The sequence below is a fragment of the Amphibalanus amphitrite genome, unplaced genomic scaffold (assembly GCF_019059575.1).
Source record: "Amphibalanus amphitrite isolate SeventyFive unplaced genomic scaffold, NRLGWU_Aamphi_draft 000244F_arrow, whole genome shotgun sequence".
NCBI classification, from domain to species: domain Eukaryota; kingdom Metazoa; phylum Arthropoda; class Thecostraca; order Balanomorpha; family Balanidae; genus Amphibalanus; species Amphibalanus amphitrite.
The window spans coordinates 151,405-164,006 of NW_024881739.1; the positions used below are offsets into that span (position 1 = coordinate 151,405).

Sequence of the window (12,602 nt, forward strand, 5' to 3'; positions counted from 1 at the left end):
TGAAGTGCTCTTACGTGCACGTTGCATGGTACATAACGCACCATACAGTAGGAATTGGTAAGAAGTTTTGGGATACATTCTACCATTTCACGTCATGCAATGGCGGATCCAGTGAAGGGCATAGTGGGTATTTGCCCTCCCCATAGCTGAATCGTGTGGGAAAAACTATCCTTTTGCCGCTCCCAAAGCTTTTGGTGATGATAAATGCCTATAATACGGCGTCGATGCCTATCTGGACAAAAAACAGGTCTTTCCGTCACAACCATTCTAAGGGATGGAGCTGACCGCTCGCTGCTCATTATTTAGGTCGGTATGCTGATAACAGATGGAACTCCCTGAGCTGCACGCATGCATATTGCAGACGTAGTGAAGCGTTGTAAAGTCACCGGCGCGGCGGTGGGTCGGGGTCACCGAATGGGTCGGAAACTTTTGCCCTCTCCAAACGGATTAGCTGGATCCGCTCGTGAGTCATGTGACGTAAAACATACAAGACTCTGGACTTAAGTGGAGACCGGGTTGACATCAAGTTTGTGTCATATATGAAGTGATGGTCCCATTGCGTACAGAGCACGCGACATAAGAAAATCTAAGTGTGTATTATTGGGCGATGTGGGGATAGATTGGTCAGAATACAAATATAGAGATCATGAATTGAGTAGGGGAGAGCGGGGTCAAATGTAACACGGGGCAATTGTAACAGTGCTAATAATTCATAAACTTACCAATAGAATGAGCTGATGTTAAGACCGAAAATGCGTAATTCTATACTGCCTTTCCCAACGGAGTATGAAGCGAAAGTGCCGGGTATGTCGATGGCTGTGCACAGTAATGTGTTTTTGAGTGCATTTTATAAATTTTTATACCGTTATATTTGATTAGCTCATTCTCACCATTGAAAAGATATCGACTTCAGACTTTGTGTAAGCGTTGGCAGGCTTGTTGTCCATAAATTGAAAGCATTAAATGCTGTACATGCAAAATCTTTATGCGCCAGTTTCGTCTAAAATATGTCAAGGCGCGACGGGGACAATTGTAACATTTTTGCAGGGGTCAAATGTAACAGGTTATAGGTCAGTGGCCATTATGTCAAAGTCGTCAAATTTTCAAGGGAGATGAAACATTGCTAGAATTAAGGGAACTGTAAGTTTTGTCGCAATCGGCAGCTTTTTACGTGATTTATTTGCGAAAAACCGAGGGAGAGGAGGTCCATCCAACCCCTGTATAAGTGCGAGGTTTTAAGCCTTTTTCCTGAGAAGAACCGTCTCTACCAAGTCTGGGAAGATGAACAAGTGTTCAATACTTTTGTTAAATCAAAGTTTTGGGAAAAATTGTGTTGCTGTAGCCTGTAAATTAGCATGTTACAATTGTCCCCGGGTGGTGTTACTTTTGACCCCGTATCTGGGGGGAATTGTAACAGATGAATTGACTTTTTTGGACAACAATTTTGATCCAAAAAATAAGTTATTTCGGAAATGTTTTAACAACATTTTAAAGACAAAACATCATAGTTTCTGAAAATAAAAGAAAAGTTTTATATCTGCAAACGTGTTTGCACCAGATGATAAAATGCAAAAAATGTTACAATTAACCCCGTTCTCCCCTACTTTGCTTACTTGAATATTAACTGAATAATATTACCTACTTAGATAGTAATCACAGCTTTAATAGTAAACGTAACATGGTGTCAGAAGTTTATTGAACCTATTACTTTAGATGAATAAGTGAGTAGCTCTCAATAAGTTGATAAACATGGCGCAAGGATTTCCACTTCCACCACCACTCACGCTGACACTGTCAAAGACCGATTCTCTGGCTGCACCGTGGAAGACATGGAAAAGACAGTGGGATAATTATTCGATCGCAACCGGCTTAAATGAAAGGCCGGAAAATGTTCAAGTGGCGACTCTACTGACATGTTTGGGGCCTGAAGCCTTGAACGTACTGGACGGATTGTGTCCAAATGAAGAAGATCAAAAGAAACTAGCGACTGTTCTTGAGAAGTTCGAAGAGTTCTGCGGGGATCTAAAAACGAGACATTTGAAAGATACAAATTTAACTCAAGAAAACAAGAAAACGAAGAGCCCGTTGAGTTGTATCTAGCCGAATTGAGAAAACTGGCCAAATCCTGCAACTACAGGGATCTAGAAGACAGTCTTATAAGAGACAGAATCGTTTTGGGAGTCCCTGACGTGTCTGTACGTAAGCGTCTCCTACAGGAGCCAGATTTGACTCTAGCCAAGGCTATTTCAGTTGTCAAAGCACACGAGGCGACACAAAAACAGATGAAGGACTTCGCCGGAGACACCAACGCCGAGGTTCACGCACTACAAAGGCGTCCCCCGGTACAACGCAGTCTTGCTGCGGCTAACAGACATGAAACGCCAAGGCCCCGCGAGTGCAAATTCTGTGGGAGAATGCACCCATTCAAAAAGGAGAGCTGCCCTGCATGGGGAAAAGCCTGTCAAGCATGTGGCCGACGGAACCACTTTGCAACGAAATGCCGGTACGCAGAAGTGCGTCTACTTGAGCCGGATGCAGTCCAGGACGGCTGTGTAGAAGACGGCGCGAGTCAGCACCAAACGGAGAACACTCTGACTCTGGAGATCGGTGCTCTGTCATCGCGAGACGCAGGCAAGCTGTTCGCAAACTTGCTGCTGGGAAGTGACCACTTACAGCGGTTCCAGCTGGATACGGGTGCGTCTGCCAACATAATACCGCAGCACGTCTACAAAAAAGCTTGTGTGGACAGCAACATGAAGAAGCTTAAGCGGTGTGATATATCGCTCGTCATGTTCAACAAAAGCACAACCAAAGTCGTTGGCAAAGCCGAGATAGACGTTCTGAACCCGAAGAATGGGTCAAGATATGTGGTGGAATTTTTGGTGGTACGCGAAGACTTCACCCCACTGCTTGGGCTGAACACACTGCAGACAATGGAGTTGATCGAAGTAAGGTCGGAGAACATCGACTACGTGAATGATTTAGATGTAAATGAGAGCAAAGAGACTGGCTTCTACAAAAATGAAGCAAGAGGAAACAGGGCTGGTGAGAAGAGCAGAGCTGCAAAAGCAGACCTGAAGGTACACAAGCAAGCGCTACCGGAAAGAAGCACAAACAAAGAAGCAGAGAAAAAAGACTTCTCAACAAATGATTTACATGCGCAGTACCGGGATATCTTCACTGGGGTCGGAAAGCTACCCGGAAAGCTTCATATCCAAACTGATGAGTCAGTGAGACCAGTACAACTAGCTGCAAGATCGGTTCCAGAAGCAATGAAGCAGGACATCAAGGACGAGCTGGACCGTTTGGTAAAAGACGGCATCATTTCGACGGTGTCAGAACCGACTGACTGGGTCTCCGCCATGGTAGCCGTAAGCAAGCCCACAAAAGGAATTCGGATCTGTATCGATCCACAGCCATTAAACACGGCCATCAAACGAAACCACTATCCGCTGCCCACGATAGAAGACTTGACTCCCGCACTAGCAAACGCTAAAGTGTTCACAGTCTGCGACGCCAAAAGTGGGTACTGGCATGTCGAGCTGGACACGGCCAGTAGCTACCTCACGACGTTCGCTACACCGTGGGGTAGGTATCGCTGGCGACGCATGCCGTTTGGCCTGTGTCTAGCGTCCGAAGAATTCCAGCGAAGACTCCATCAAGCTCTCGAAGGCTTGGAAGGCGTGATGGCAATAGCAGACGACATACTCGTCTACGGGAACGGTGCCTCTCACTCAGAAGCCGTGGAAGATCATGATAGAAAACTGTTATGTCTACTAGAAAGGTGCAGAAACGTAGGACTTAAACTGAACATGGAGAAAATGAAGCTCAGGCAGACTGAAGTGAAGTATATGGGCCACATCTTCACACCTAATGGCATGAAGGCAGATCCTGACAAGGTAAAGGCAGTCAAGAACATGCCTGCCCCAGAGGACCGCAAAGGTGTGCAAAGAGTGCTTGGCCTGGTGAACTATCTACAGCGGTTCGCCCCCAACCTCGCGGAAGCCTCTGCACCTCTCAGATCGCTTCTCAAGAAAGAAAATGCATTCATCTATGAGGAGGTACACAAGCGGTCATTGGAAAACATCAAGGAGATCATAACTCAAGATCCCGTGTTGAAGTACTATGATGTCAAGAGAGAGGTTGTGGTACAGGTTGATGCATCCAGCCATGGGCTGGGAGCCTGTCTTATGCAAGACGGCCAGCCGGTAGCATATGCATCAAGAGCGCTCAATGAGACCGAAAAGAACTACGCTCAAATCGAAAAGGAGCTTTTGGCTATTGTGTATGGACTCAACAAGTTTGAACGCTTCACCCAAGGAAAGAAAACTAAGGTGGAGTCAGATCACAAACCTCTCGAGTCGATCATGAAAAAGCCGCTGGTGAGCGCACCAAAACGACTCCAAAGAATGATGCTCCAGCTGCAGAAGTATGATTTTGAAGTTGTCTACAAACGTGGCCAGGAGATGTACATAGCGGATGCTCTCAGCCGAGCACATGAGGCCGAGGCTACAGACGACAAACTCAAGGGTCATGTATGCCTCCTAGAAGAAATTTCGTCAGACGAAGTGGAAATAAGAAACATGAATGCCTTGGAACACAGTCCGGTGTCAGACAGAACGACAAAGCTCATTCTGCAAGCTACAGAAGAAGATCAAGAGATGCAAGAAATGATCAGAATGATCAAGAACGGTTGGCCCGGCAGCAAGAAGCAGCTATCTGACCAGCTGAGACCGTACTACAACGTCAAAGAAGAGCTTTCCACTAGGGATGGGTTTGTCCTGAGAGGCGAGCAGATCGTGATCCCAAGGTCCATCCGCCACATCTTGAAAGAGCGAGTGCATTCGGCACACATCGGACTGCAGGGATGCCTCAGAAGAGCTCGTGAGGCGATATACTGGCCAGGTATGACGGAGGAACTGAAGGAGCTGGTCACCAGGTGCAGTGTATGTCTGGAGTACGGTAGAAAACAACAACGGGAGACACTGAGCTCGCAAGATATACCACAGCGACCATGGCAGTACATAGCTTGCGACATGATGGAGTTCAAGAACCACTCGTATCTGGTGACAGTTGATACATTCTCGGATTTCATTGAATGTGATAGGCTTAGTGACAAGAGAGGAAGTGAAGTGATAAGGATCTTAAAGTCCCAGATGGCAAGACACGGATTGCCCGAAAAAATGATGACGGACAACGGGCCGCCCTTCAATTCAGCTGAGTTCAGACAATTCGCTGAGAAGTTCGACTTCAGACATCAGACGAGCTCGCCAGGATATCCCCAGTCAAATGGCAAGGCGGAAAGTGCTGTGAAGATCCTCAAGAATCTCATGATAAAGGCAGAAGCGGACGGCCGAGATGCCTACTTGGCGCTGCTCGACTGGCGCAACACACCGACCGAAAGCATCGGTAGCTCACCGGCACAAAGATTGTTCGGTCGCCGCACACGCACACTGCTCCCAACTACAAAGTCACTTCTCAAACCCAAGACAGTGCGCGACGTCCCCAGCCGATTAGCTGATCGCCAGCAGAAGCAGGCCGTCTATTACAACAGAGGTGCAAAGGATCTTCCGATGCTCAGCGAAGGGGAGCATGTCTACATGGCCCCTGCACCAGGACGTAACCAGTGGAGGGCGGCTACCGTCAGCAGGTATCTGGGGAACAGATCATATCTCGTGAAGATTGACGATGACGGCGGCGTGTATCGCCGGAATAGACGTCACCTCCGCCGTGACCCGGGTCAGGACAAGCCTCCGTATCAAGAGGCCGGGTCACGACCGACATTCGAAAGGGCTCGACCGGCACCGGACAGACCGGGAAGGGGTGCAGCGACACGCCAGTCATCTGATGATGAGTATATGTATATACCCGTCCCCAGTGTACCAAGACAAGTGGCTGCTACGCCACAACAGGCTCAACACAGAGAACAGGCGCAAGTGACTCGATCTCCATACCTACTCAGAAGCAGGAGGAGAGTCAACTGAGCATGTTCAGAAAAGGGAGGATGTGTCATATATGAAGTGATGGTCCCATTGCGTACAGAGCACGCGACATAAGAAAATCTAAGTGTGTATTATTGGGCGATGTGGGGATAGATTGGTCAGAATACAAATATAGAGATCATGAATTGAGTACTTTGCTTACTTGAATATTAACTGAATAATATTACCTACTTAGATAGTAATCACAGCTTTAATAGTAAACGTAACAAAGTTGATATAAAAATATACGTTTAAAAATGTTTTTGAAATAAATATAAAGATTTTAGGTCCTATATGAATAAGTCCTATACCTATAAGAGCATTCAAGGTCACCTGGGATCATCAACGCTAATTAACAAGGTCATGTCCTCAAACTTGACTTGCCTCGTCGATGAGCCTTGCTCAGACTTGCGATTACTCTAAATTTACAGATACCTAAATGTGCGTGCATTCATAGCTAGAACATGACAATATTTTTTATATGTTTCGTGACACTTGTGACGTCATAAACAAGTACATAAGCATCTGGTCCGACACATTTTGCACTCTAAATGATCGTTAGTCACCAAGGTTTCGTTTGAGCCCAAAAACACGTTTGTATCTCATATAGTTTCTGAGTTACGAGCCCTGGCCAGTTTTGGTCCTGAGTTAAAACATAGTGTGCCGGTCGTCGGACGTCAGACCGGCCGCACTCGCCGGCTGAGTTACGGCCGCTGACGCGCCGCTCTCCCGATGGAGGTGCCAGCCCGGGGCTGCCTCGTGATAACGGGTGCACCGGTGATGGTGAGCGACCTAACTCACATTATCCGTCGGCCGGCCAGCCGTTTGAAGGGGTAATGTCGGGGTGTGCCGTCAGAGGCTCGAACTAGCTCGTATTGACCGAGGCAGCAATGGCGCAAAGCCCGCCCAGATCGAGTTGCCATGCAAATGGGCAGATTGGAAAGGCTCATCCCAGATGCTGAGGAAATCATGCCAGCAGGAGATGTTAGGGAACTCATTTGGCGAGACTAACCAGTTTGTCTTTGTGTCCGTGCTCTCACTTCAAGGCATATTTATCACTGTCCCCTTGCAGGCACCTTCAACTGTACAGCGATGATAACTGCCGCTTCATAGTTGTTAGCTTTTGACTGACATGAATAGCAACTTCAAGATGAGACCCGAGACAAATGTGACCCGCCCTACCAAGACTCATCGCCGCAGCATGTGTCTGACTGATGTACTGCGTCAGCTTCTTCTGTCAGAATATTTGACCAAACCCCTACTCGAGTGTAAAGGTGACAAGTGGCTCGGCCCATCGCCCTGTCATCTGAACAGCTGCTCGGCAGCTCCCAGGCAGCTGCCGGCACTGCCACCGGGTCCGGATTCCTCCACGAGCCTCCCAGAGCGCCGTCTCACCTAGCCGGCACCAATCAATTCGACGCAATCCTCTGCCGCGCTCTGACGACTGACAGAAACGGGCCGGCCACCGCCGCAGTGTGCACGGAGAGCCAATCCATTTTCTCGGCTGGGTGCCGGTGTCGGCGCTGCCCGGGGTGGCAGGGCGGGCCTCTCGGCTGCATTCCTGCCGGGGTGCCGCCGGCAGCCGGCCTGCACTGCTCTCCTTCTGGTGGTCCGGCGCGTGGGGCGCCGCCGGCGGATGGGGCTGGCGGAGGAGCGGAAGGGTCGCCGGACGGGAGCAGGACGCCCCGGCGGGGACACTGCACCGCTGCTGTCAGACAAGGTCACACTGAATGGGGGGGGGGGGAGGTGATGGATCACGCCGGCTGAGGTGAATGGGTGAGTGGGCCTCTGCGCCGACTCGGGCGGAGAGCTAGGGTGTCGAATTCATATGCTTTGTTTAGACTTGAGGCAACAAGGTATGTAATACTGACGATTGTTATTGCTAGATATTAACCCTCGCATGTGTAGGGGGGGGGGGGGTCGGATGGACCCCCCCCCCCCATGGTTTTTCGCGAATAACTCGCGTAAAAAGCGGCCGATCGCGACGAAACTTTCAGTACCCTCGCATTGATCAATTTTACACCTACCCTGAAAATTTCATGAACCTGACCCTAATGACCTTTGACCTGTGACCTCTTTTCTGAGACCATGTTTGGCCGGAATCGCGATTTCGCGTATGTCGGCTCGCACTAGCCGCGTGTTTGCAAGCTTTTCGTGGTTTCAAACGTTCAAACATGTGATTTGATGTTACTCCCGTGTGTGTCAAGGTCACCTGAAGGTCAGGTCAGGTCATTGACCTTTGGTGACCTCGGGTGACCTCGGGTCACTTTTTCGAGTTTTACATGTTTCTAGGCTAGTTTTTGGAGCTGAATTCGAATTTAGCAACCATTTGAACATTTACGAAGTAGTTTTGGTGACTTCGTAACATGTTACGAAGCTGTCAGAGGCATTTGACACGTACTACGAATACCCGTCACGACGCCTACTGGTTGACCTGACCTGACCTGACCCGACCTGGTCTAAATGCTTCAAGACATCATCTGTGATCAAAACTAACACGATATTCGTGATCAGCACCCCGAAAAACCCCTTAGCAGCCACACTTTACGACTTTCTAACAGTTCCCGATTTTCCCGACTTTGGGTCATTGACCTGACCTGGAAGGTCAACCAATGACCTAGGACCTTAAAATTGGGTATCATCGGCTTCCTCTCGTCACGGGCAACACGCTCGTTTTTTCCGCGAAGCTCTAGCTCGATCAGGGGCCAAACGGCAAGGGGGGGGTCCAACCGACCCCCCCCCTACACATTAGAAGCTGGCAAACGCCGCACACATGCGAGGGTTAACAGTACAAACTAGCACGATTTTATGCAAGCTGCTCCACTGGAGCGCGGAAGAAAGTGGAGCTCAAAGCAGCAATCGTCCTTATAGCTAAACACAACCATTCGTGATTGTTGTTGGACTGCAAACAAAGACATTCTGCCAAACGAGCATGCTCCAGAGCTGAGCGATTGTTCCGTGGCACGCTCGGACCGCCAGAATAACAGCTTTATCCACGCTACCTGGTCCGATCGCAGTCGCTCGGACCGCTTCTGATGCATTGTAATCGGTAACACGATAATTTTCCACTTACTTGAGTGTATTATTCTCAGCGGAAGCCGGCGATCCATCACTGTGGAGCAGCTTGCCGCACAGCCTCCCGGGCGGCGAGTCTCGCGCGAGATCAGAGGTCACCACAACCACAGTCACGTGCCTACAACACCACCAGATATCTCAGCAAGAGCCGCACAGTTCGCCTCCACACCGCTCCGAGGCCAGTGCAGCACTTGGCCGCCGCATCACTTGGCGCCGACGGTGACGACGGCCGTTACCATGACAACCGGCGACCTCTGACCCCAGCGGCAGCGGTTGGTGACCCGGCCGGCCCCGCGGTGGGGACGCGCTGCCTTCAGAGCCGACCTCTGACCCCGGGCGCCACTTTGCGAGCCCCGCAGCGCCGCCGGCCCGGCCGCGGCCCGCAGAAGGTCGTGACCTTTGGCCCCGTGTCGGTAGGGCTGATTAAACACGCCAAACGGCCGTCCTGCGTAACAATGGCTCGACCCGCGCACCGTGCGAAGGCGACGGCGGCCTTTGAATATTTTTGAATTTCTTCCCAGGGCGTTAGACTCACCTACCGGCATCGGGAAAGCAGTGCTCAAAAGGAATGCCGGTACGTACAAATCTTGCAACGGTATTTTCGTAAACCGTTTCATGCTGGAGCCTGGAAACCCACCTTCGTTGGTAGCCCACAAAAAAAGCACAACGGACTCGCACATGTTGGCATATGCTAACGTCAGCATCACCGTTCTTCCTCCCGCGGCGTGTATTCAGCCGCTGCGCCGCCTGGCATTTGAGCGGCATGCTGTGCCGCACGACACGGCGACGCGGTGACTGCGGCAGAGCAGAGAAAGCTAGCACCATCTCCATTGGTATCAGTTTATACGAGCGATAGAGGTCATCCAGGTCGTATGGAGACTGTGTATTGTGTAATGTGGGACTAGATAGAACACTTGTGTCACGCATAGCCTCTGCACTGTTTTTGAGCTGGGAAGAATTGGGCCAAGAAAGATAAACATTAAAACTACAGTCTACATGCTACACATGTCTATAACTAAAAATGCAATGATGCTTAGCAAGCTAGCATCCACCTCTCCTCTCCCACTCTCTCTCTCTCTCTCTCTCTCTCTCTCTCTCTCTCTCTCTCTCTCTCTCTCTCTCTCTCTCTCTCTCTCTCTCTCTCTCTATCTCTCTCTCTCTCTCTCTCTCGCTCTTTCTTCTGGCTCATCTTCCCTTTCTCATTCACTTCCCTTTCTCTCTTCTCTGGCTGCACGGAAGCCAACGTCTGCGTCCTGCATAGATCACGTTGACGTGAGCCCGGTTAGTTCGTCCCACCTGTGGCGACTCACAAAGCCGTCACTGCCCACCAGAAGCCACCGACAAAGGAGTCACTGGCTACCAGAAGCTGCCGACAGAGCAGTCACTGCTCAACGGCGGCTGTGGACAATGGGCGTCAGAGCGGCACAAAACGGCTGCAGTCGGTGTTAGCACCGGCCGCGCCCAGCTCTCGGCACCGCCGCAGCGGGGGCATCAACCAACACCAGTGACTGCAGCATCTCACATCAGCCATCGGACCAGCGAGGACCATCTTTGCTCCAGGAAATACCAGTAACTGCGTCAGACATTGCAGCCGACGACACCACCGTCACCGTACCATTGACTGCAGTGCACACTGCTCTGAAACAGTCTTTACGAGCCAGCACCATTGGTGACAGCGCCTTCAACCGCTAGGTCACTGGCATGTATCGCGTACGAATTACGATCACCCTCACCTAACAACTTACTTACTTACTTACTTCCTCGGCGGCAGCTTCGTGGACGAACGGGACCCGAAGCACCGCGCCCATGTCGTCTCAGCATCCCCCGTCCCGCTGATGTCAGCCAGCGTCCTCCTGGAGATGGTCCCACAAGCCAGCTGACACGCCAGCCTTCCAGTCGCTCCTGAGCGGCGAGAGCCTCGCGCCCATCCTCGCTCCAGCCCTCTTCCATGCATCCTTTCGACCTCTGTGCTTCCGTGACAAACAACACCACTCCTTCACTCTTCCGGTGGCAGTGAGCTGTTAAACATCTATACAAAGTTGCCGACACCAGGCAGACAGAGGGGCACCAGGAGAAACATTTGGATAGTCCTGTAAGCACAACAGACGATATAGATTGCACAGATTATTTAATAGGTAACAACTCTTCGCTATTTACAGGGATGGTGTGCATCAGGCGTGGAGCCTCCTCTTGGCCGGTTCAGTCGGAATCAGCAGCCCGAAGAGAGGCAGTTGCACATCAGTGGGAGGCGAGGGTTGGGTGGGTTGTGCTCGCAGAATTGCCGTTCTGTCACGCTCCTGAGTCCTGACCACTGCGCCTCGCCACATTACCGGATGTGTCTGTATGACCCATGACCCGCGAGCACCGGGCAGTTCTGCCGCTCTGCATTCCTCCCTCTCTCCCCTTCCTCCCTCTCTCCCCTTCCTCCCTCCCTCCCCGTGCGCCCCTCCCCTCCCTCCCCTCCCCGCCGCCCGTCCCGCCCGGGTCAAAGGTGGCGCCGGTCGGGCGGCACCGGCCTTGAACCTACCCCGGTGGACGCGCAAGACACACAATAACACGGGGGTCTGATCGGAAACTGAGGGTCGGCCGGTCGACGGGCCGATGGTCGTCGTTGGGGCTGCCCTGGGAGCGGGCTGCCACTTTCCCCGTCACCACCTGGTCGACCTATAATGGGCCGTGGCGCGATCAATTGACGATGACTGATGAATGGCAGGCTGGGCGACGCGATGCTGCGAGAACTATGGGAAGTGTTGGTCTGTCCTTCGTAAAGTGCACCTTATATTGGGGTGGCAATAGCTACCTATTAAATAATCTGTGCAATCTATATCGTCTGTTGTGCTTACAGGACTATCCAAATGTTTCTCCTGGTGCCCCTCTGTCTGCCTGGTGTCGGCAACTTTGTATAGATGTTTAACAGCTCACTGCCACCGGAAGAGTGAAGGAGTGGTGTTGTTTGTCAGCACTTCCATTTGCCACCAGCATCCGCGTCGGCTCCTTTGCTGTACGTCACTGGAAGTCGCCCCTGGTCTGTTCCTTTGAGCGTCGCCCGCCCGGTGGTAAGCCATATCGGCTTCTTTGTTCGCTGAATATTGACACCTGTACGCAGAGGAAAGACGCTTTGGACTAATCAGCGACACTTTTGGCGGTCATAGGGAAAATGAGAACAGGTGTTCGGTAAAAACACATAAAATATCGGAAGTATAGGTGCTGCTTTCAGGTAATGAGTCAAAGGACGGTAACTCTTTGATGCAGCGTAATTCCCGGTAGCAATGTCGCTGGCAGTATAGTCATGCTTCCACCCAGCTGGGATCTGTGTCGAACGGCAATGAAATCAAGATGGCCTAGACCTAAACTGGGGCAGAAATGTGATTAGACTTACATTCATCTAAGCCAGGGATTGTTCTATTATCAATAAGATCACTGAAAATGACAAATTATTTGAAGCAATCGTCTAATCGTTTTGGGTTTTACCATAACTTCCAACGTAAAACATATCGTGTACCTTTATATCTTTTGTGTTATATCGAAGGCCCTTTGAAATCCAGG

The 12,602-nt window shown here is 50.7% G+C and overlaps 2 protein-coding genes across 2 annotated transcripts in view; one reads left to right on the top strand and one right to left on the bottom strand.

Moving 5' to 3' along the window:
* LOC122386233 (polycomb protein Scm-like) overlaps positions 1–9,411 on the bottom strand; it is a 72,434-nt gene extending 63,023 nt beyond the window's left edge. The window contains exon 1 of the mRNA XM_043375232.1: positions 9,055–9,411. Within this exon, the coding sequence (XP_043231167.1) occupies positions 9,055–9,091 (37 nt within the window). The 5' untranslated portion in view covers positions 9,092–9,411. The remainder of the gene's footprint in view (positions 1–9,054) is intronic.
* On the top strand, positions 2,144–5,643 carry LOC122386231. Its single transcript, XM_043375230.1, has 2 exons — positions 2,144–3,784; positions 3,889–5,643. The coding sequence occupies exons 1-2, from the start codon at positions 2,283–2,285 to the stop codon at positions 3,893–3,895; spliced, it is 1,509 nt and encodes a 502-aa protein (XP_043231165.1). The 5' UTR covers positions 2,144–2,282; the 3' UTR covers positions 3,896–5,643.
* Positions 9,412–12,602: the final 3,191 nt, after the last annotated feature.

Bases quoted from the DNA above. Each gene is read 5' to 3' on its own strand.
- LOC122386231 (XM_043375230.1), top strand. From the start codon at position 2,283: ATGAAGGACTTCGCCGGAGACACCAACGCCGAGGTTCACGCACTACAA.